The sequence below is a fragment of the Labeo rohita genome, chromosome 20 (assembly GCF_022985175.1).
Source record: "Labeo rohita strain BAU-BD-2019 chromosome 20, IGBB_LRoh.1.0, whole genome shotgun sequence".
NCBI classification, from domain to species: Eukaryota; Metazoa; Chordata; class Actinopteri; order Cypriniformes; family Cyprinidae; genus Labeo; species Labeo rohita.
The window spans coordinates 32,005,148-32,029,004 of record NC_066888.1 but is presented as its reverse complement, the minus strand read 5'-3'; the positions used below and the strand labels follow the sequence as shown (position 1 = coordinate 32,029,004).

At 33.9% G+C, this 23,857-nt stretch overlaps 2 protein-coding genes across 2 annotated transcripts; both read right to left on the bottom strand.

Annotated features, from left to right (window-relative positions):
• Nucleotides 1-1,959: 1,959 nt before the first annotated feature.
• LOC127182877 (alanine aminotransferase 2-like) lies at nt 1,960-9,440 on the bottom strand. Its single transcript, XM_051138560.1, has 11 exons — nt 9,217-9,440; nt 8,173-8,268; nt 7,714-7,822; nt 7,351-7,484; nt 5,865-6,102; nt 4,713-4,790; nt 4,487-4,625; nt 4,236-4,410; nt 3,253-3,408; nt 2,360-2,460; nt 1,960-2,263 (listed from the first exon to the last, which is right to left on the bottom strand). The coding sequence occupies exons 1-11, from the start codon at nt 9,325-9,327 to the stop codon at nt 2,131-2,133; spliced, it is 1,470 nt and encodes a 489-aa protein (XP_050994517.1). The 5' UTR covers nt 9,328-9,440; the 3' UTR covers nt 1,960-2,130.
• A 101-nt stretch (nt 9,441-9,541) lies between these two features.
• Nucleotides 9,542-23,407, bottom strand: si:ch211-221n20.8 (fibrillin-3). Its single transcript, XM_051138545.1, has 21 exons — nt 23,325-23,407; nt 22,680-22,794; nt 21,846-21,906; nt 21,531-21,656; nt 20,494-20,634; nt 18,676-18,801; nt 17,358-17,480; nt 16,270-16,392; nt 16,058-16,180; nt 15,768-15,890; nt 15,547-15,669; nt 14,439-14,564; nt 14,100-14,225; nt 13,921-14,013; nt 13,559-13,654; nt 13,389-13,484; nt 13,206-13,301; nt 12,532-12,633; nt 10,664-10,769; nt 10,439-10,555; nt 9,542-9,745 (listed from the first exon to the last, which is right to left on the bottom strand). The coding sequence occupies exons 2-21, from the start codon at nt 22,791-22,793 to the stop codon at nt 9,670-9,672; spliced, it is 2,217 nt and encodes a 738-aa protein (XP_050994502.1). The 5' UTR covers nt 22,794; nt 23,325-23,407; the 3' UTR covers nt 9,542-9,669.
• Between the last annotated feature and the right edge of the window lie 450 nt (nt 23,408-23,857).

Sequence of the window (23,857 nt, the reverse complement as noted above, 5' to 3'; positions counted from 1 at the left end):
TTCGCCAGCGCTAGAGTCGTCCCGAGTTCGAATCCCGGCTGGAGGAACTTTCCCGATCCCACCCCCTCCTCTCTCTCCCACTTTGCTTCCTATCCTGTATAATCTGTCCTATCATAATAAAGGGCAAAATTAAACGTTTAAAGAAATGTTAATTTGTTTTGAAAATGACTAATCACTAGACTAATCACTTCTTCCTTGGCTGGGACCGTTTAGAGCCATTTGAACTGCATTTTGGAAGTTCAAACTTTGGAGCACCACTGAGGTCCACTATATGGAGAACATTCTTGATTTTTTTTCCTCAAGAAACTTCTAATCGACTGAAGAAAGAAAGACATGAACATTTTGGATGACAAGGGGGTGAGTAAATTATCTGTAAATTTTTGTTCTGGAAGTGAACTTCTCCTTTAAGCATATAAGAAAAAGACATTACATATTATTTAGCAAGGCTGTACCCACCTAAATCGATTAAAAAAGCATTTTTGGCAAATCCAGGTCATTTGCCATAGAAATAGTGTTTTTGAGTCCTTTTTGCATTCACACGGAAGCTTGGTGTTGAAGCAATTGTCAGCCAATCACATTACTTGTCTAGTGTTGCATGAACATGAATAGCTAGCATCTGCGCTAGGGTATTTGCATAAATCTGACTGATTGACACCTGCGCTGGTGCTCAAAAAGTTGACATTTTTTGAAAAAGTTTTTCAACGCAGTGTATCCACAATTCAGTTCGGCAACGCATGATGTCACCCATTCAAAGTAAATGAGAAGCATTGACGCTGACAGCCCGTGTGAATGCACCGTTATATCAGCAGCTCTGGTCCGATCTCCTTAAAATTTTGCATGCTTGTTTGGAATCATCTGTCAAATGTGCTAAGATGTTGGGTAAATTTGGACAGGCTCCGTTTCTACACGACCCCGTTATAGCCTTGCAAAGGGTAAATTTAATTTATTATTATTATTATTATTTTTGATAATTATTGACCTACAGAGTCCAGAGAATTGTACTGCAGTGTTTTTTCCAGATTGAGCAAAAAAATCTAGGACTAGCTTGCAAAAGTAGGTTTTGACATCTTTTCAATCATTTAACAAATGATTTGATTGACAGCACGACATACAATCGTTTACGCCCTTGAAGAATGCGATATGGCCCCCCCCCAGTGGCCGATTTCTTTCAAATTTCTCTCAGACCTTTGGGGCCGTGAGTCGAACAGGCCCACCAAGTTTTGTTCCGATCAGCTTCCATCTAACAGGTGCTCAAAATTCATCAGCCAATACTGTCCATGTTTTTTGAGATACGCAAATGTCCTTATACACACTTGTGGCACTTTGGACCAAGACTCTGCACACCAATTTTCATGCTGACAGGACGAATGGTTGCATAGTTATAGCCATTTTTATGTTTCTTTCCCTCTTATAACGCCACCAAGTGGTCAAGCTCCACAATTGCTTTTCCTGTGACCTCAAATTGAGCTCTTACATAAATGTTCTGAGTTTGACGGAGATATCTCGTTGCCTTCAGGAGTTACAGGCATTTTACTAAAAGTGGCCCTTCTCCTTTCAAACATTTTGGCGCCCCTTTTGCGAGTTTGAGTCAAAAAACTTTTTTTTGATAATTATTGATATTCACTCTCCAGAGAATCTTTCTGGTTTGGTTCTGACTTACGGTTTGGTCTGTACAATCAGTTTTACACTGAGATCGCTGATCAGTGACCATTCCAACAATTACAATAGGGTTTCAGTGCTACGTGCTTGAACCCTTTATAAGCATAAAGCTTAAATATGTAACTTCTCCAGAGATAAAATTGCAAAAATTCGCTGATTTGTTTTAAGCGACTCATTTATTTCTAAACAACAGCGCTGTATCAGCCAATGGCGCTTGTTGGGGTTCTTTTTTAAAAATGTATTCACTTGTGTTGTAATTAAGTTACATATTTCTATAAAAGCATTTAACAGACTTTCAGATACATACTCAGTTCACCTTTATTGATTATAAATGACAAATACTCATGTTAATATCAGTATATTGAATGTTAATATTATGAAGCTGATTTGTGTAATTTGGTCAAGCAACCTAAAAGTAGGAACAAAACGAGTATAGTTTCATCTGTTTGTGAATTTGTGCATTCATTAAACTTATTTAACACTCTGTTGTGGTTCACTGAATGTTTCTCCAGTATCACAGTATTCTTTAAGGAACTGAAAGTGAAAACTTTGAAGGCGACGGAGAGCTTCCTCCAGTTCGTCTGATGGCATCAGCACACACAACCTAAAACACACATACGCACACAGCGACATGGTGTTGAGTATTTGTGAGTGTGCGTGTGTTTGTGTGTGTAATGCATGTCTGAAAAGGTCACAGTACCTCAAGTGGCAGCAGCTCCCTGAATGTGTGTGATCTTCACTGAACCCAACATACACACCCTGATCCTCCAACAACCTCCTGCTGTACAACAATCCCACAGACTACACACACACATAAACAAACACACACAAATACACACATTAACACTGTCTCTGAATGTTTGCCTTCGGAATAAAAATTACAATATATCCCATTGTAATATAATGGTCATGATTTACATTTATGCATTTGTCAACTCACATTGCATTCAAAATATAAACATAAAATATGTTTTTTCATCAGTTCATGCATTCACTGGGAGTCGAACCCATGATCTTGGTGTTGTAAGCGCCATTGTTCTATTTAAGCTACAGGAATGAGGCATTGTCTGACGTTCAGATGAAACATAAACATTTAAAAATAAAATAGTTTTGCAGCATATTAGACAAGGGTGACTATAGTTAACTAAAACAAAAAACATAAAAAAATGATCACAAATAAAATTACATTAAATATTTTATTACAATAAATGTTAACTGAAAGAAAATATAAAAACAGACTTATTTAATATAAATACAAAAAACGTTTTTAAGTTGATATATTAAAATAATTAAAAATGAAATAAAATGGATAAAAAGTATATAGAAGTATTTAAAAATAAACAAAAATTACTTTATCTAAAAATAAAATGACAATAGAAAATAAATAAACTTGTAAACTTATATTCTATACATTAAATTCTATTTTTATACTCTTTTTTTTCTCTTTTTTGCACATATTTTTCACTAAATGTAAAAAAGCAGCTTGCACATTTTGTCTAAGATCTTTTGTGTTCCTTAAAAGACAGGAAGTCTTACGAATTTTGGAATGACATAAAGTTGAATCCTTTGAGATGTTTGTGTGTGTGTTTGCACCTGTGAGTGCGTCAGGGCTGTGTGAGGAAGAGTGAGGTGTGGATAGATGAAGATTCCACTCTGAACTGACTGACAGCTGAATCCTGGGAGATCATTAATGAACTCAACAGCCCTGGACACGTTACACTTCAGAGTCATCAGCCGAGACGCCACTTCCTGAACACACACACACACACACACATAGACATTTAAAAAAACAAACCAAAAAAAACATATATTGTTCACATAAAATAACGTTGCTTTTGAAGTTGTGTGGGAATACAGAGTGTATTCCATTCTAAACTCTGGCTTATAAAAACTATATTAAATAATAAAAAATCACATAAAAATCATATTACAAAACAATGCTTAAAAATGAATCATATTATTAAACACTGCTTCTGCAGGATCTTCCAAAAGAGCTCAATCAATACGATTTTATGTTTTATAATGTGAGTTTTTATGGAAGCTTGTTTCTGCTATGAAAAAAAATTTAACTTTCTATGACTTCTATGACAGAATTCTGAGAAATAAGTAAAAATTAAGAGATATAAGCTCAGAACTGTGAGATATAAACTGAGATTCACAAGAAAAAAACTCTTAATTATAAGATATAAACCTAGATTTGCATGAAAAACTCAGAATTGTGAGATATAAACTCACAATATATAACTGTTATAAAGTTACGTTTACAAAAAAAGTTAATAAATTGTGAAATATATACTGAGATTTACGATAAACGATTCTTAGTTTGTGAGATATAAACTCACATTTACAACAAAAAGTCTGAATTGTGAGATATAAACGGAAATTAACAAGAAAAAAGAGATAAAAAACAGATTTGCAAGAAAAAAAATCACTCTTGAAAAAGATATAAAAAGGTTTGAATTGTGTCATAAAAATCTAAACTGAGAGAAAAAAAGTCAGATACAAAGTCACAATAACTTTTTTTTAAAGTGTTTTATCCCATGGCAGAAATAAGCTTGCATAGTTTTGTCATGTACCCGTGTGTATAAACTGTAGGAAGGTTCTCCAGGACAGGGCGGATCAGCCATGACATCCAGAGCGATCTGACCAATCACAGGAGGGCACAGATCCCCCGTCAGAAGGATCTCAATGTATAACATCACAGCTTCATCAACGTTCACCATCTCCATATAACCCGTCCTGAAACCACACCTGCATCAGACACAAACAGTTTCAGTTTGGTTTTATTGGCTCTGATATAACAAAAGACTGATTTGGAAAAACTGACTCTCCCATGATGCCGTTGGAGAGCGAATGCATCGAGGCCAGTTGAACTCTACCAGAATACGGTTCGCCCATCTCAGCCAGAACACGCTTATATGACACGAACTCTGAGCCGTCTGCAAAAACTGTGTCCTGATAAACCTGAGACAGAAAAAAACATTATTAACAAAACAAAAACATGACCAAAAAATCATTTCAAATAATGAAGATTAAATCCTAAATACTTTCCTCATCAACCAACAAGAAAAGTTCTTCATTGGCAGCAAAGCGAATCACATCCTGAATGGACTCTCTGCTCTGAACGTGACCTGGAAAACCAAAATATTTATATGACAATTTATCATTTCACTTACAAAAACTATACCGGTTTCATTATAGCTCTTCATTACTATGCTGACACTATAATATTCTGCCTTGGAGTATCATACACTTCACATTAGGTATCATACACTGTATTCATTTGAAGACATTTTAACATTTGGATCAAACCTTTAATCAGTGGATTAACACCTGTAATTAATAATTTAATTTTAGATGGCTAATTAAGCTTTATTCTCTGTGTGTAACTCTTTTAGGGTTAAACAATATACATTAAAAATGACTCTCAATATATTTCAGCCTTTTGATAGTATTGGATACATAATTTATGTGTTTCTCTAATTTACAAGTTCAAACTAATTTTAATTTTTCAACCAAACAGTCACTGTTGACTAGTGCATTGTTGTTAATGCAAAATAGTTAATGTAGGAATTAATGTATTTAATTAAAATAAATAAAAAATAGCCAGACTGTTTTACTCATGAACATAAGAAGTTGTCTGTTTAATCATTTAATGACATATATATATAGTTTTTTATAGCAATTTTAATTATAAAAAAAAGAAAGTAATTTATATATACATATATATACAATTTTGTAAACTTACATTTAATTGCATGTAAACACAAGAAAGATTTCACATTTTTATATTTATTCATTTTATTTTTTTTACATTTTATTCTATGCACAAATGTTTTTGAGAGTTTTGGTTCAAGACTTGATTGATTGAAATGGACCATTTTGATTTTACATTTCATAATTTTGATGTCATGTGATTTTTTCTTCCGATTTACATCTCTCAATTGCAACAAAAAGTCAGAATTGTGAGATATAAACACACAATTTTAAGAAAAAAGGAAGAATCGTGAGATAAAAAGTTGAAATTATGTTTTGGATTTTTTTTTTTTAGCATTTATTTATTATTTTTTTTTAATTCCAGAAAAAAATTAAGTGATATTAAATCATTAATTTTAAATAATTCAAATTAAAATGAAATGAAAATGAAATTGAAATTAAGTCATATTAAATCATCATTAATATACTGTGTATGTATTGTCTCATACCTGTAGGGTTGCCAGGATTACTGATGTAAATCGTCCTAGGAAAGCACCGCCCCCTCGACGCCTGGATGGCTCTGTTTAGCTCCGCCCTCTCCACACTCCACCCACTCTGTTCTCGCAGCTGATAGGTCACTGGAACCACACCCATCCTCTCCAGGAGGCGTGCCAGAGTGTGAGGGGCGGGGTCTGGGACCATAACCGCAGACACGCCCTCTGATTGACACAGGACTTGCAGCATCCTCTGAGAACAAAAGCTGCTTTAGTGTGGTAATGACATGAGCTTGATTAACTTTATCATTGAGCATGATGAGCAGATCTGGAGTTCTTTTTCTTCTTCCGCTCTGGAAGTCTATGGCAGCCCATAGAACCGCTTGCGGGAAAGTTGTAAAATTTGGCACACTGATAGAGGACAGTCTCTACATTAACCACAGCAAATTTGAAGTCTCTAACTCAAACTCTCTGATTTCTTGGCTCATAGCGAGTCGAATAATTTCAAAAATTCAAAAATCGTAAGGTTTTAATAGTTCAAAAAGTCCACTTTTTCAAACTCGTCCTAGACAGTTTGTCTGATTTTCACCAAAATTGGCTCAGATCATCTTCAGACCATGTTTGCAAAAAGTTACAGAATTGAAGTTGATTAGTCAAACCGTTCTCGAATAACGCGCAAACAAATTCTACGAAAAGCACACAAATGGTTGTGAGGCTATATCTCCGCCACGGTTTGCCGTATTGAGACTAAAATTGGTGTGTGTTATAACAATCATAGCCTGAGGCTACCTGCACAGTTTCGGTGCAGTGCCACCTAGTGGTCAGGAGATATGAAAAATAGCAATTTTTGCTTATAGCTTCTGAATGGTTTGGCCAAAAATCACAAAACTGGTCTCGTTAGATTTGGAGGAGCATGCCAAGTCGAACCATACCCAACTATCCCATGTCAGCAAATTTGGGCATCGGCTATTTTGGATTTTGCCATAAAATGCTATATTTTACGAACACTTTGATGTATCGTTACGAAACTCGTTATGTGTCTTCGGCACCATGCCCTGATGTTTCAGGGCAGCGAAGTTATAATGAAATTTCTAAAAATGCTAATAACTTTTGTTATTGTTAAGCCTATTGTAATGAGACTGATGTTAATAGATTCCTTGGATCATGCCGAGATCGTCGATACCAATTATGCCAAAATTGGCCATTTTGATTAATGTTGAAAAGCTACTTTTTCTAACTCCACCTAGACTGTTGGTCCAATGTTCACCAAATTTGACTCGGATCATCTTCAGACCATGGTGGCAAAAAGTTTTGGATTTCGTGTCGATACACAGGATGGTTTTCGTTTAACTAATCACATTACTAGTGGTTGTTTTTATTTTTTTTCACCCTTTTGACTAAAATCCTCTTAAAGTGGCTTCAATTACTCATTGCTTCAGTTGCTCTGATGCTTGCTTGCCTAGTGCTTGGCCCCATATTTATAAATTATTTTGGTTTGTACCATCAAAGCTCTTTGGGTGTCAGCAGTGATGAAGATTTGTTCTGGACTACATAGGACGCCTCCGTCCCGCAAAGAAATGGACTTTGCTATAGTGTTTCTTACATACATCACTCCACAGGACTCAGTGTATGAACCTAAAAAGATAGCCAATCAGATTATGAGCCTCACAGGTCACATGACAGTATTAGTAAAACCATGCACATTAAAACTAATTTATTTTTTAAAATCAATAAATAATTGAATTAAAAAAAATTAATGACACACTAAATTTATTAACAAAAAAATAATAAAACAAATATGTTTTATATACTAGGAAAAATGTATTTTATATGTTATGAAAAAAAAATGCACAGAGAATCTCACCGATACTTCCTCCATCAAAGTGACTGAGGAGTTTCTGAGCTCTGAGACGAGCGTCAGGAGGAAGAGCATCGCCCTGCAGCATTCTGGGATACGTGCACCCAGCTATAACCTGACAGACACAAGTCAACACCAAACACCGTTCACTTCTCTAATGTGACACGTTACAGGATAATCAGCGAGGAAAATATCAATGTGAAAAGCAAAAGTTGTTTTTGAGGCAGAGCATGTTACATATTACTAAAAGATCATGAGAAGAAACACTGTGTTCATTATATTAATGATCAATGTTGAATCATTCACAATAAACCCAGCAACGTGCATTAAGAAAGTCAATAAAGTTGGACGTCCTGTTCCACGAAATCAAAATACAGGTCAGGTTTTGCTCATGTGCAATTCGGTCAGTGATCATATTTTTTAAATATATCACTTATTTAAGCAACAATTAACAACTTGTCAGACCTGTCTAACAAAGGTTATTGGCTTGATTCCAGCATTCTGAGAGTCTCCAGAACTCAAATCCAGAATCTTCCTGAAGGACTCGCTCATATTCAGCCTCTGCGAAAGAAGAGATGTGGTGTTAATGAAGTTTCCACAAAATATAATTCTTAACAAATGCATTTTTACATAAACAACTGATCTGAGCTGAATACATAAATACATAGAAATCTTTATTTACAACTTCTAAAAATCATTTTTTTTACACTCATTTGTATGTAATTTTACTAACTAAAGTTATAAATAATAAATAAAATAAATTAATAACTATTATTATTATTATTATTATTAAATACTAGGATGAAAAATTTAGAATGAACACCTAAAAGTTAATACTGATTATACCTTTAAGTCATCAGAAGTATAAAATAATAATATCTGTCCACATTTCAGCCTTGATACATTATAATCCATATAGTATGAAATATAAACACTCATATGCACAAAACTAATATTAAATGAGGAAACTATTATTCAAAAATTATAACTTTTTTAGTATTTTACTGTAAATTATATTATTTAAAAACATTTAAAAAATATTTTCAAATATTTTACTGTAAATGTAGGACAGGAATAATTACAAATGTATTAAATTAACATTATAAAATATTTGACTTAAAATGCATGCTAGAAACAATTAAAATTGGGTCACTTTATTTTAAGGTCAACTTCTCACAACTATCTAACTATTAAATATGACCTTTGCCTCAATAATTTGCTGTTTATTAATAGTTAACAGGGTAGTTGTTAAATTGAGGTTAGGATTGGTTAGGATGGTTATGCAGAATAAGGCATTAATATGTGGTTTAGAAGTACAAATAAACAGCCAAAATGCTAGTTATATGCAAAGTGTTATTTAAAATAGTATTAAATAAAAAGCAGATTTTCCTTAAAAAAGCTTTTCTTTACAGTATTTCACAAAACACTTTCACTGCATCTTACTTACTGTTTTTTTTCTGCATTTTTCTTTTTAGTTTAAATGAAAATATTTAGTGTGTATTATTTTACCTGCTCTTCCTCGGCTGAAGGTCGTCCGGTTATTTTCTTTAGATCAGACATGTCTCTAGACGTCTTCTGTCCCTGTCCGGTCAGTAAACAGCTCTGTGTCTCTCCTTTCATTTAATATAACTGCATTAACTCACTGCGGTTCTTGAGTTCAGTCCCTGTAACTCTCAGACATGTTTCACACAATGCACTGTAAGCCGAAGTGATGCACGATGCACCGTTTTCATCTTCCTTTGGTAGTTTCAGGTTACCTGGATTTACTCAGTTAAACATTTGCACAGCAGCTCAAAGAGGATCACACAATCATGTAAATAAGTCACATAAAAATACCTTTATTAGTCAGTAAAAATACACATGCACAATGTGCAAAAGCCAATATACAAAATCATATGCACATATCTGTGTGTTTAACTCCCTGTTAAGTGTCTGGGAGTTTTACTATAGCCTTGATGTTGTTCATCTAGTTTTGTCAGGACACTGGATCTTGTAGCCCACTCTGTACGCCTGCAGATACACACGTGCCTGATTTATCCTACAAACACAGAAAACACATCAAATTCATCAAAGATGACAGTAAAGACATTTCTGTTTTGAATAAATGCTGTTCTTTTGAACTTTCTGTTCATCTGTGAATCCTGAAAAATAAAAAGTATGATGGTTCCCACAAAAAATATTGAGCAGCACAACTGTTTTCCACATTAATAATAATCAGAAATGTTTCTTGAGCATAAAATCAGCATATTAGAATAATTTCTGATGTGAAGTGATGATGCTGAAGTGATGCTGATCACAGAAATCAATTGCATTTTACAATATACTAAAGTAAACAACAGTTACTTTAAATTGTAATAATATTTCAGAATTTTACTGTTTTTACTATATTTTAAATCAAATAAATGCAGCTTTGGCGAGCAAATTTTTTTTTATTTTTAAAAGATCACTTTCCCCAAAGTTTAGTCTTGCACTCATTTCATAATTTCCGAAAGCTAAATACGAAGTAAAACATGAACATGTATGAAAAGTGTTGTTTGCAGAACTACATTTAGATTTGCTCACATTGCATCAAAGATTATTTTTTACATGTTTTTGCAGTTTTGAGCATTATTGATCACACGGTGTAAAAAATTCTTTTGCAGACATAATGTAAAAGCTCATTTCTGCCACTGCCGTGATTTAACATTACTCAACCTCTGTCAGATTCTGCTGATTTGTGTGTATTTTTGACCTGTATTTAGTACACAGCTGGACTCCTAGCGGTCCGCAGCGGTCCACGTAACTCTCTCGAAAGCCTTTCCGCACGGCACGGGCCATACTGACCACTGTAGTCACGACAGGACACGTGCTAAAAGAGAGGAGGACAAGAATGTGTTCTTTAATTCATCAACAGGAGGAGTGTGTGTGTGTGAGTGTGTGTGTGTGTGTGTGTGTGTGTGTGTGTGTGTTCTCTTACAGTTTCTCACAGCGTATGCCGCTCGTCCCCGTCGGACACACACAGGTGTTCAGAGGCCCGCAGATGCTGCCATGCTGACAGGGAGGAACACACGGCGTAGTGACAGCTACATACAAACACACACAATTACATGAACACAAACACACATCACTGAACAGAAACACAACACAGGTTGAGCAGAAGAATCACTGTAAACTGAACTGAACAGAAGAATCACTCCAGACTGAACTGAACAGAAGCAAAAGATCCACTGCAAACTGAACAGAAGAATCATTGCAGACTGAACCAAAACAAAGGAAATCTACAAAAGATATTTTGCATGCAAAGGGCATAAAATGCATGCATGCAAATTATAAAAAATGCATGCATGTAAACAATAAAAATGCATGCATGCAAAAGATAGAAAACACATGCAAGCAAAAGATAGAAAATACATGCATGCAAAGGACCAAAAATGCTTGGATGCAAATAACCCAGAATTTACACACGCAAAGTACAGAAAACGCATGCATGCAAGGAATAGGAAATGAACTTAATAGAATCTAAACTGAACAGAATCTGAACTGCACTGAAGAATCACCATAAAATAAACAGAAGAATCAGTGCAGACTGAACTGAAACAAAGGAATCTACAAAAGCTATTTTGCATGCAAAGGACATATTCTAACATGCATGCATGCAAATTATAGAAAATGCATGCATGCAAACAATAAAAATGCATGCATGCAAAATATAGAAAACACATGCATGCAAAGGATAAAATAATACATCCAAGCAAAAGACAAAAAATACATGCATGCAAAGGACCGAAAATGCTTGGATGCCAAAATGTATGCATGCAAGCAATAGAAAATGAACTGAATAGAATCTGAACTACTCTGAAGAATCACCATAAACTAAACAGAAGAATCAGTGCAAACTGAAATTAACAGAAGAAGAATCAATGAACTGAAACAACTGAACTCCACTACAAAATAAAAAAAAAATAAAAGGAACTTAAAAAAAAAAAAAAAAAAAAAAAAAACTTCTGACATCATATATGTGACCCTGAACCACAAAACCACAAAAAAATAATCATAAGGGTCAATTTTTCAAAACGGAGACATATACATCTTTTGAAAGCTGAATAAATAAGCTTTCCATTGATACAGGTTTGTTAAGACAATATTTGGCCGAGATACAACTATTTAAAAAAATGTGGAATCTGAGCAAAAAAAATCTAAATATTGAGAAAATTGCATTTAAAGTTGTCCAAATGAAGTTGTTAGCAATGTAGGAAATTGACAAAATATCTTCATGGAACATGATCTTTACTTGATACCCTAATGATTTTTGGCATAAAAGAAAAATCGATCATTTTGATGCATACAATGTATTATTGGCTATTGCTACAAATATACCCATGATACTTATGATTGGTTTTGTGCTCCAGAGACACATGTGAATAATCAATGACGTTAAAAGAGGATGATATCATGATAACGGGTGATGAACTTGAAAGAATTAATAAATAATGATATCAGGAATAAATTAATGTGCTCAAATAAATATCGGAATAATTAATGACACGATAACGGGAGTAATATCATGTATAATCATGTACAATTATGAATAATTTTAAATGTCATAGATGCATAATCAGTTATGACATTATAATGGATGATGAGCATTAATGAGTGAATAATCAAAGAAATATCATAAAGAAATGAATTATTAATAAATTAATGTCATAAATGTAAATTAATGATGTTGCTTGTCGCTATGTTGAATAATAATTTTGCAAATGACTTATTGTTGATGTCATGATAATGGATGATGATGATGATGATGATGTCAAAGTGACTTAAATACTGAATGATGTCACGTGCCTGTTTCACAGAGGCTTCCAGTAAATCCACCCACACACTGGCATCTGTTGAGTCCCACACACACACCACCGTTTCTACACGCTGACACACACCTGACGGGCTCTGAAGAGGAAAACACACACAAAACACACACAAGAATTTTAAATATTTTGGAAAAGAGTTTCTTCTGCTCACCAAGGCTGCATTTATTTGATCAAAAATACTGTAAAAATTGTGAAATATTATTACAATTAAAAACAGCTGTTTTCTATGTAAATATCTGTTAAAATGTAATTTATTCCTGTAATCAAAGCTGAATTTTCAGCATCATTACTCCAGTCTTTAGTCTCACATGATCCTTCAGAAATCATTCTAATATGCTGATTTGCTGCTCAAGAAACATTTCTGATTATTAGCAATGTTGAAAACCATTAATGCTTTTGTGGAATCTGTGATGCATTTTATTTTTCAGGATTCGCAGATGAATAGAAAGTTCAAAAGAACAGAATATATTTGAAATAGAAATCTTTTATAACATTATAAATGTTTTATAGTCACTTTCGTTAAATTCAAAGCATTCTTGATGAATAAAAGTATTAGCTTCTTTCAAAAAATTGAATTTAGTCATTAAGGTTAGCATAATTTAAGAACACTTAAATAGCAGTGTAAATACGTGTGCGCGTATATTTGTTCACCTATCTGACAGCGAGCTCCTGTCCATCCGTCTGAGCAGCTGCAGGTGTTGATGTCCACACACTTCCCTCCATTCACACATGGAGGAGAACACAGCGCTGCAGACACACACACACACACCTTCAGTACACACACACACATCTACAGAAAAGAATGCTTTAAATGCAACAAACACACAAACTCACGGATGAGACACTGCGGTCCGCTGTAGTCGGAGGGACACTGGCAGGTGTTTGGAGCGACACAACGTCCGCCATTTGCACATGGCAGCTCACACACGGCTGAAACACACACATCATAATCATGTGTGTGTTTGTGTGTGTTTGTGTGAGTGTCAGATGCAGTCAGTCATTACCTGTGTGGCAGCCTTCACCCGTCCAGCCCGGACGACACAGACAGACGTTCCACCTCATACAGGATCCTCCATGAGCGCAGGGTGGAGAACACATGGCTGAGACACACACCACAGTACAATCAAAAAACACATGCATGCATGAATGAAAAACAGCATTCAAAAATGTATACTTTTATTCAGCGAGGATGCATTAAATTGATCAAAAGTGACATTAAAGACAAAAAATGTTACAACAGATTTCTATTCCAAAAAATGCATTTTTTTCTAATAATTATATGATATTAGCAATATAATAATAATAAAAAGTGGAAAAACCACACTCTGTCGCATTCTGCTTTAAACTCAATCACATAACATATTACCCGAGCATCCAGGTCCAGGATATCCCGCCGGACAATCGCAGGTGTTCGGAGCGACACACACTCCAGAGTTCAGACAGGCAGGATCACACAGTGCTGGAAAATAACGTATGGTTGTGAAGGAAGGTGTTCTGGTCATTTATGTGTCATTGTGTCAGTGTGTATGAACAGCCGTGACTCACGTTGGCATTTTGATGGGTCGTCTTTACGCGACTCAAAGCCCGAGCGACAGCTGCAATTAAATCCGCCAGCGTGATTCACACACACCTGCTCACAGCCGCCGTTAAAACTCACACATTCGTCCACATCTGCAGAGAGGGAATGAGGAAGAAGTTACTTAATGTTTAATAATAATACTAATTACTTTTCATATTAACACTTTCGTTGATAATCAGTTGATATACAATCACACAAAACCATATTTCTCAGATTTGGGCAATTCATGTGGATCACATTTCTAAAAAACTCTGTGTGTGGTATTGGATAATAAGAACCAGTCAATAGTTTTTTTTGTGTTTTACCGATACAGGTTCTTTGGTCTGTGCTGAGCTCCCACCCTGCTCTGCAGGTGCAGTGGATGCGACCTTCAGCACCCAGTGAACAGATATGATCACATCCACCGTTCCTCAAGGCACATGAGGTCACATCTACCAAAACAGAGGTGCACACACATGCATGCGTTATCACGAAAAATGTATGCATTAAACTGATATAAAATGCATGCATTAGACCAATGGACAATGCCTGCATACAAAACTTATGCATGCCAAGGATAGAAAATGCATGGATGCAAAAGATAGAAAATGCATGTACAACAAGGATAAAAAAGGCATGCATGAAAAAGATAGAAAATGCATGTAAGCAAAAGACAGAAAGTGCATGCATTTAAAAGATATTAAATGCGTGTATGTAAAAGACAGAAAATGCATGCAAAGGATAAAAAACGCATGCACGCAAATGATAGAAAAAGCATACATGCAAAATATAAAAAAGCATGTACACAAAGGATAAAATGGCAGGCATGCATGCAAAAGATAGAAAATGCATGCATGCAAATGGTAAAAAATGCATGCGTGCAAATAATAGAAAATGCATGCATGCAAAGAATAGAAGGTCCATGTAAGCAAAAGATAGAAAATGCATCCATGCAAAGGATAGAAAATACATGCATGCAAGATATAAAAATGCATGCACACAAAGGATAAAATGCATGCAAGCAAAAGATAGAAAGTGCATGCATGTAAAAGATAAAAAATGCATCCATGCAAATGGTAAAAAATGAATGCGTGCAAAAGATAGAAAATGCATGCATAAAAATTAGAAAATGCATGCAAGCAAAAGATAAAAAGTGCATGCATGTAAAAGATATAAAATGCATGCATGCAAATGATTTTAAAAAAAATGCATGCATGCAAAAGATAGAAAATCCATACAAGGAAAAGATAGAAAATGCATCCATGCAAAGGATAGAAAATGCATGCATCCAAGGAATTGCATTTAAAGGAAAATGCATGCAATGGATTAAAAAAACAGGATTTTCAAATAAAAGAATGAAAGAGTTACTTATTAAAATTATTAATGCAAAACAATAAAAATATTTTTACACACACACACACACACATTACGTACTGACGCAGGTGGTGTTGCGGTGGTCCAGCAGCAGAGGGAAGGGACAGTGACATTCGTGACCTCCTGGTGTGTTTGTGCACTCATGAGAGCAGCCTCCATTCTGCAGTTTACACTCATCTATGTCTACAAAACACACACAGAGCTGTGAATGAGAAAAAAATCCACTACAACAGAAAACAGACTCTTTAACTGGCCATAATTTGAGCTGAAAGCACACTGACCCACACAGCTGCGTCCATCGATGTGCAGCTGATACCCGCCTCGACACGAGCAGAGAAACGAACCCGCTGTGTTTGTGCAGGTCTGTTCACACGTGTCATTACTGCTGACACACTCGTCCACATCTACACAAACACACACAAACATGTGCAACCAATAAAACTGAATGAACCTCAAATAAAATTAATTCATTTAAAAAGAATCGCATTGAAGTAAATTCAACTGAGTGGATTTGAAAGCAAGTCTGACTGAACTAAACGGTGCTGAGGGGAATCACACTGAGGTCTCACACCTGTGCAGTTGTGCAGATCTGCAGTGATTGTGTATCCAGTGCTGCAGACGCAGCTGTACTTCCCTGGCTGGTTCATGCATTCGTGTTCACAGATTCCATTGTCTTGAGCGCATTCATCCACATCTGAGCAAACCACAGACATGAACATCATCATAATCATCATCATCATCACAACATCATTCAGACTGTAAGGATCCAGATCTCAGACTGACCGTAGCAGGAGTGTCCATCTCCGCTGTATCCCTGAAGACACTGGCAGAAATACGAGCCAATGATGTTCCCACAGCGAGCGTTAACGTCACAGCCGTGATCACCGGACAAACACTCATTTATGTCTTGTGAATACATTAGTAATAGATTCAGAGTTAGTGTAGCTTTTAGCTTTTATGAATAGTCTGAATTAGTTTTTATTGATTTATTTTCCATTTTCATTTTAATTTTTGTTAAAATTTTGCTGTGTTTTTGTTATTTTTAGTAGCTTTTCAAGATTTTCTTAATTTTTATTTTAGTTTCATTTCAGTTAACATTTATTTTATTGCAAGAAACAATTTTTTAAATTGTAATTTTAGTTGTAGATAGATATTATTTATATAATTTATAATTTAATAATAAAAATAATAATTTCAAGATTGATGTTTTATAATATTATCATACATTTTATATATTAATTTTAATAAATCAATTAATCACATCCAAAATTAAGATTTTGTGTACATAATTTATGTGTGTGCTGTATATTAATTATGTATATATAAATGCACACGCATGCATGTATATATTTAAGAAAAATATGTTTCATTTATATATATAATACATTTATATATAATATAAATTATATGAATATAAATATATGCATGTAAATACATGTAAATATGTTCAAAATGTATACTGTATGTGTGTGTCTGTACATATATATAATAAACATACACAAAAAGTGTGCATGCAAACAATAATAATAAAAAATGCATGCATGCAAATGACAGAAAATGCATGCAAGCAAAAAATAGAAAGTGCATTCATGCAAAGGATAGAAAATGCATGCAAAAGATAGAAAGTACATCCGTGCAAAGGACAGAAAATGCATGCACGCAAAGGATAAAAAGGCATGCATGCAAAAAATAGAAAATGCATGCATGCAAATGATAGAAAATGCATGCACACAAACAATAATAAAAAAAAAATGCATGCATGCAAAGGATAAAAAAAATGCTTGGATACACACACATATATTATATAAACAAAAACCCTCATAAAAGTTTGGAAACTCTGCATTAGATGGAAGTGTGTGTGTTTCTCTCACCTGTGCAGTGTGTGCCATTGCCACGGTAACCACGCCTACACACACACCTGTAGCTGCCCAGTGTGTTTTCACACTCGCCTCGACCGGCACACACGTGCTGCTCCTCCACACACTCGTCCACGTCTGACAACAACATTATCATCTGTTCATTATATCTCTCTTTAGTTAAATGACACACTCTGAAAGTTTTTACAACACACATTACATCTATCAAGTAATGCAGGTAAATTTAGCATGCAGTAGCAAGTCATGAGGAAACATAAGTGAGCTTTCAGCGAGGGGAGGAGAGTTCAGCAACTACCTTTACATATAAGAAAACCTGGACACTGAGCACCTGAGAAACACACAGACAGGTTAAAGACAGATAGACAGACAGACAGGCTGTGAATATAATCAAGCCGCTGGTTAACAACAGCCAAAGCTTTACAATGCAGTCAGCAGATGCACATGAACAACAACATGCAACTGACTCTATGATATGACAGGCTTTAACTTCTTTATGTTCAATTAATCAAAAATGCATTCAAAGTGGCATTCAAACTTTCCATATTTTAAATTTTAAATATTTTTAATATACAATTTTGCTGTAAAAAATAAAACATGTCAACAAAATTCTGAGAATTAAGAAAAATCTCACTAATAGACTGAAATATAAGTTATAAAGTTACTGTATTGTACTATAAAGAATTCATTCATCAAAGTGTTTGTCAAAATAAATAAATAACACTTATAAAAATGTATTGATTTTTTAAACTTGTGATTAATATGTATCACAGGCATAAAATAATAAATGTTTTTAAAAATGTTTTTAAATGTTTTTTAAAACACACAAATTAACAAAAAAAAAAAAACACAAAAACATTTCAAAATATTTCTAACAAAAGTTAACTGAAACCAAAACTACCAAAAAAACAATTTAACTGAAACTTTAACTGAAATAAAATATTTTAAAAATTAATTATTTCTTTTCAAAGGCTGCCAAAGAAACTCATTTTCATAGATTAACTAGATGCACTAAAATAACTAAAACTAAAAACTTAAATAAAAACCATATAGGCTTTTAGAAAATCTAATAAAATGACACAACAAATCATTTTAACTCAATTAAAAAATATATATATATATATTTTTTTTTTTTTGAAAAATTAAAAGAAAAATTATTGATAAAAACTTAATTATAAATTAATTATATATTAATAAAAACTAAAATAACCCTGCTTAACACATGCATTTAAACTTTAAGATTCGTAAAAGATTTCTCTTAACCATAACGTCTGAATATACAGATTGCAAAGATCACAGACAGACAGACTCGTACCGAGACAAGCAGCTCTGTCCTCTCTGAATCCAGTCTGACACACACACGTGTAGCTGCCGTCTGTATTCACACACACATTACCCAGTTCCCTCCGGCAGCTCTCCTCGAAATTACACTCATCCACGTCTGCGGAGACACAGAACAGTGTTTAAACATTCAGCTGATATTCACACCACCACTGAACTTTTCCATAATCAACTCACTCGTTAGGAACTGACAGATATTCAACAAAATAATATCTGTACATGCTAATTGACTAGTTGGTCGTTGTATGCATGGTTATTATAGTTAACTACAATTAAAAATGTAAAAGAAAAATGTGTTACTTGAAATAAAATAAAACATCATTTAAAATACAATAAAATATTTAAAAAACACTTTACACTAGTTACCAAGACTGTCATAGATATTTAATAAGGCGAGACACTGCAAGTGAATAGGGTAAAAAAAAAATAAATAAAAAAAAAACAACTAATAGTTATCGACTTACTAGCCCAGTTGATTGGTTACATTGATAATTGCGAATATTTTTTGTATTACAAGTTTGCCAAATTTTTTTGGTTTAATTATGCAAATTAGGGGAATTATTTAATTAAATATGTGCTAATTTCCATACATTTCTAGTAAAAAAAAATCTAAACAGTAGATGAAGTCTTTAATTTCTTGTTGAATTTTTTGGACATATTAGAGGTAAATGTTTTTACAAAGGGAATTTTGGGTATCTCATTGTTGTCACTTTGTTAGAGCAGGCAGGAAACAATATATTTTTACAGTTTTTTGGGGGAATAAAATGTTGTATAAAATCAAGCAAATTATATGTGAACTAATCCCTCTGTAAAAACCTTCAGGATATAGACAGGAATAAAAATGTAAGTTTGGTGTGTGTAAGTGCTGCTGAAGTGGAGATTTATGGCTCAGTGTAGGAGGAAAAACGGCCTTTAAAAACATGCAGTGTAATTGAAATCTATTGACACAAACAGATAAAGTGCTATAAAAGAAACACTTAACAGTGTCTTCTAGATGTTTTCTTTCCACTGAAAGAAAAAACACTTTATGAAATCTGAAAAAAAAAACACTTTATGAAAAACCAAAAAGCTCAAAATCTCAAACTTGACAGGTGCATGAAAAATGTGTTTTTGCCTGCAGTGTCTCCTGAAGAACTTAAAAACCTAATAAAAAAGACAATGAACACTTTAATGTAAAGAAATAGTAACAGATTATTTCTTTTGCATTTTCTATATTTAGATTAAACATTATAAAAGCTGTTTATTTAAACAATTGAAACATATGCACAGATGAAAAATAATGATGAAGATTGTGACAATTGTGTGAATTTTCATTTCATGCCAACTTTAAAATCAAAACAAAAATATAAAATATAATAAAACAATGAAAACAAAACCTTAAATAAATAAATATATATTAAAGATACATTAAAATAAGAGAAAAATCAACTAAAATGAAAACAGAAAATAAAAAAATTAATTATTAATAAAATAAAAATTAAAAAATCTAAACGTGCACTGATGAATAATAATACAGAAAATATAAAACTAATTCAAAAAATTACTAAAAAAATTATAGTAAAATAATCCTGGCTGGACGGCTAATTAAAGGAGAAGTCCACTTCCAAAACAAAGATGCACATATAATGTACTCACCCCCTTGTCATCCAAGATGTTCATGTCCCTCTTTCTTCAGTTGTAAAGAAATTATGTTTTTTGAGTATCTTTGTTTTGGAAGTGGACTTCTCCTTTAATTAATTTGGCCATCCCTAAATGTAACACACACAAAGAAACATACACATGCTGAACGCACCGACACAGTTGTGTAAATCGAGCGCCAGCACGAATCCCGGCGGACACGAGCAGGTGAAAGATCCAGGTGTGTTTGTACACACGGCTCCACTTCCACACGCCTGCAGACCCGTCACTGCAGCTAACGCACACTCATCTACATCTACAACACACAATAACAACAACACAAGACAATTAGCACATCCACAGTGTTTACAACTCATAAACCTAGCTGAAAACTACAGATGAGATTGTTTGTTCATCAAATTTGGAGAAATGAGTCATTGCATCACTTGCTCACCAATGGATCCTCTGCAGCGAATGGGTGCCGTCAGAATGAGAGTCCAAACAGCTGATAAAAACAATAATCCACAAGTAATCCACACCACTCCAGTCTGTCAGTTAACATCTTGAGAAGACAAAAGCTGAAACAAATCCATCATTAAGATGTTTTTAACTAAAATACATTGAATCCATAATAATTCCATCTCCTGTTGTTTTTAACATCAAAATCCAGCCACATATTTGTTTAGAGCTGTTTTGGCTTGGTGCTTGATCTGTGAAGATTTCTCTCCTGATTCAGACCAGACCACTTTTTTAGTGGAGGAAGGGTTAATATGGATTATGGACTCCTATTTTAGTTAAAAAAAACATCTTAATATTGGATTTGTTTCTTACAAACACACAGCTTTTGTCCTCTCAAGATGTTAACTGATGGTCTGGACTGGTGTGGATTTATCAGCTGTTTGGACTCTCATTCTGACGGCACCCATTCACTGTAGAGGATCCATTGGTGAGCAAGTGATGGAAAGCTACATTTCTCCAAATCTGATGAACAAACAAACTCATCTACATCTTGGATGACCTGAGGGTGAGCATATTTTAGCAAATTTTTTTACTAAAATTATTACTAATATTATTAATAAATAAATATTACTAATATTTGTACCATATCTGCTGTTCATAGTTCATTTTCACTTTTATTTGAAGAATCAAGCTGAGAAATTTAAAGCCAGCTAACATGTTTACATGTACTTTTGTTGAGTTTTTTTTGCACACCTGTACATCCTTCCGCACTCATAAGGTAACCACGGAAACAGCTGCACAGGTAAGATCCAGGTGTGTTTGTGCAGTTGGCATGGTAACCGCAAGGTCCCGGGTCGCCCTGATGACACTCGTCAACATCTGAAAGATGGCAAAAGTACATTTAATATAACAGTTTATTATTTACTAATGAATATTCTTACTTTTAAGATCTCAAACTTTAATTACAGACTTTATTTACAGATTTGTCTGTTCTTGTCAGGGTCAAATATCCTTACTAATAAAGTGAGAAGACCTTCTCATAAGTGTGTGTGTGTGTGTGTGTTTGACCTGGTAATGGAGGTTTGTATGTCGTATCGCTCAAGTTGCCAGTAGAGAATGTAACTTCAATCTAAATGCAAAGACACATTCAAGGACATTAATTAAAGAAAAACTAAAAGCATAAAACAATTTTTGTTACTTGAAATAAACAATAATTAAACTAAAATAAAATACATATTAAAAAACATTTTAATTCAGCTATCCGCCAAGGCCACATTTTGCATTTTCATTTGGTTTACTAAAATAACTAAAACATTAAAAATACTAAAAATTAATAATTATAATTAATAATAAAAATAATAATAAAATCTACATAGACATAAAAACTAACAAAAATGTCAAAAACAGACAACAGAATTATTAAAAATTGACCTAAAATTAAAATCAAAATATAAAAATAAACATTCACAATATTAATTAAAACTATAATACTACCTCAATCATACTAAAATAACAAAACCATGAAATGTATTCCCAAATTGTCATTACTGTTATGGAAAATAAATTATTAATAAATATTTTAATTGTTAATAAATAAAATATTTAAAAAAACTGAAATAATAAAATATTAAAAATAATTATATTTTAAGTATGCATAACAGTCGTATTTATAGTTCTGAATTTAATTAATTCTAATTTGAATATAAAAACAAGATCTTTGTGTCAGGACCTTTTAACTACTGTAATAATAGAGAACTACAGATATATATATATGGTTAATTGTCATGAAATCAATAAAAATTGTGTATAAAAGGTCAATAATGCATTATTTTTTTAGGTGAATGTTGTAAAAATAAACAGTGTAATGCATATAAAAGAGGTGAAATCCACCCTAAATCTGACCTGGTCTGTGGTGTGCTGTGTGTCGCTGTATTTCAGAACTTCATTCTCCTCTTGTTCAGCGCTGAGAGCCACAAACAACATGAGAAACACCGACAGACACCGCCTGACTGACATCCTGCAGAAGAACATCATTCATTCACAATCTGAGACACCAGAACCATCAAACATCTGAACAAATGAAGCACAGCAGAGTCTTAGGAGCCCATAAAACACACTTCAAAGGGAACAACAGAGTTCAGACAAAGAGCTCCATAAAACTGCTGCGGGTTTGGGGGTCGAGCTGATGTCAAGCCCAGACATGAAGCAGACAGTCATCATCCTCCTCTAACAGCACACAAACACTCATATAGACATTATATATGTGTATTAGTCATGCAAACACAGATCTGACTCTTTAAAAGTCGTGCAAACAGTTTAGGACACAAATAATTGAGTAATCAAAAACACAGCTTAAATATACATACTTTTGTTACATTGCATTACAAAGCTACAGTATATACATTACAGTTGCACTCATGAAATGATTCGCACAGCATAAAGAAAACCGTAAACATCGACAAACAATACAGCAAAACGGGCCACAAAGGAAGATTTAAAATCATCTCTGTGTATTTGATCAATAAATGATTTCACTTAAAAACACACCTGGAGCAGCGGAGATCTCAAGCGGCAGAACAGCACGATCGCAGCGAGCAGATGCTGAATGTCTGAACGACTCTTTTGCTGACTCGGGAATCACGACTCCCGAATGAATCCCGATGGAGTTCGCGTGTGATTTAAAACGCGGTATCCTGTTTAAATAATACTCTTGTTTGAACATTATCAAGGCAATCTTAAGGCACAAAAACACAACGCATATTTCGTAACGATTTGAGTTGTTCTTTTAATTGATTCGTTCATTTGAATCAAATAGAGACGAGAATCCTGACAGTCACTCCCGCTGAGTGAAACTGATTCCACATCCTGCAGTTTAACTCTTTCCTGTCCATTCTTGGACAAAATTAATACAACAGACATTTAGATTGTAGGGCAATAATAAAGTACTGTAACGTGCTAATGTAAATGTAGGTTGAAAGAAAGAAACTTCAGTACGATTCACATCATAATGTTGCTCCCCACATGAGTTTTTAAAATGTTAAATGATTCCTTTAAAGCATCAGTCTCAAAATAAAGAAATC

What these genes read in the sequence shown, in the direction of transcription:
- si:ch211-221n20.8 (XM_051138545.1), bottom strand. Translation starts at nt 22,793, where the DNA reads ATGTCAGTCAGGCGGTGTCTGTCGGTGTTTCTCATGTTGTTTGTGGCT. An exon ending in CACAGCACACCACAGACCAG is followed by an intron (nt 21,907 to 22,679) that starts GTCAGATTTAGG and finishes CTTTGCATTTAG; the next exon opens with ATTGAAGTTACATTCTCTAC. An exon ending in TCCTGGACCTGGATGCTCGG is followed by an intron (nt 13,655 to 13,920) that starts GTAATATGTTAT and finishes TGTGTGTCTCAG; the next exon opens with CCATGTGTTCTCCACCCTGC.
- LOC127182877 (XM_051138560.1), bottom strand. Translation starts at nt 9,327, where the DNA reads ATGAAAGGAGAGACACAGAGCTGTTTACTGACCGGACAGGGACAGAAG. An exon ending in ACTTTTCTTGTTGGTTGATG is followed by an intron (nt 4,626 to 4,712) that starts AGGAAAGTATTT and finishes TTTTTCTGTCTC; the next exon opens with AGGTTTATCAGGACACAGTT. An exon ending in TCCAACGGCATCATGGGAGA is followed by an intron (nt 4,411 to 4,486) that starts GTCAGTTTTTCC and finishes TGTCTGATGCAG; the next exon opens with GTGTGGTTTCAGGACGGGTT.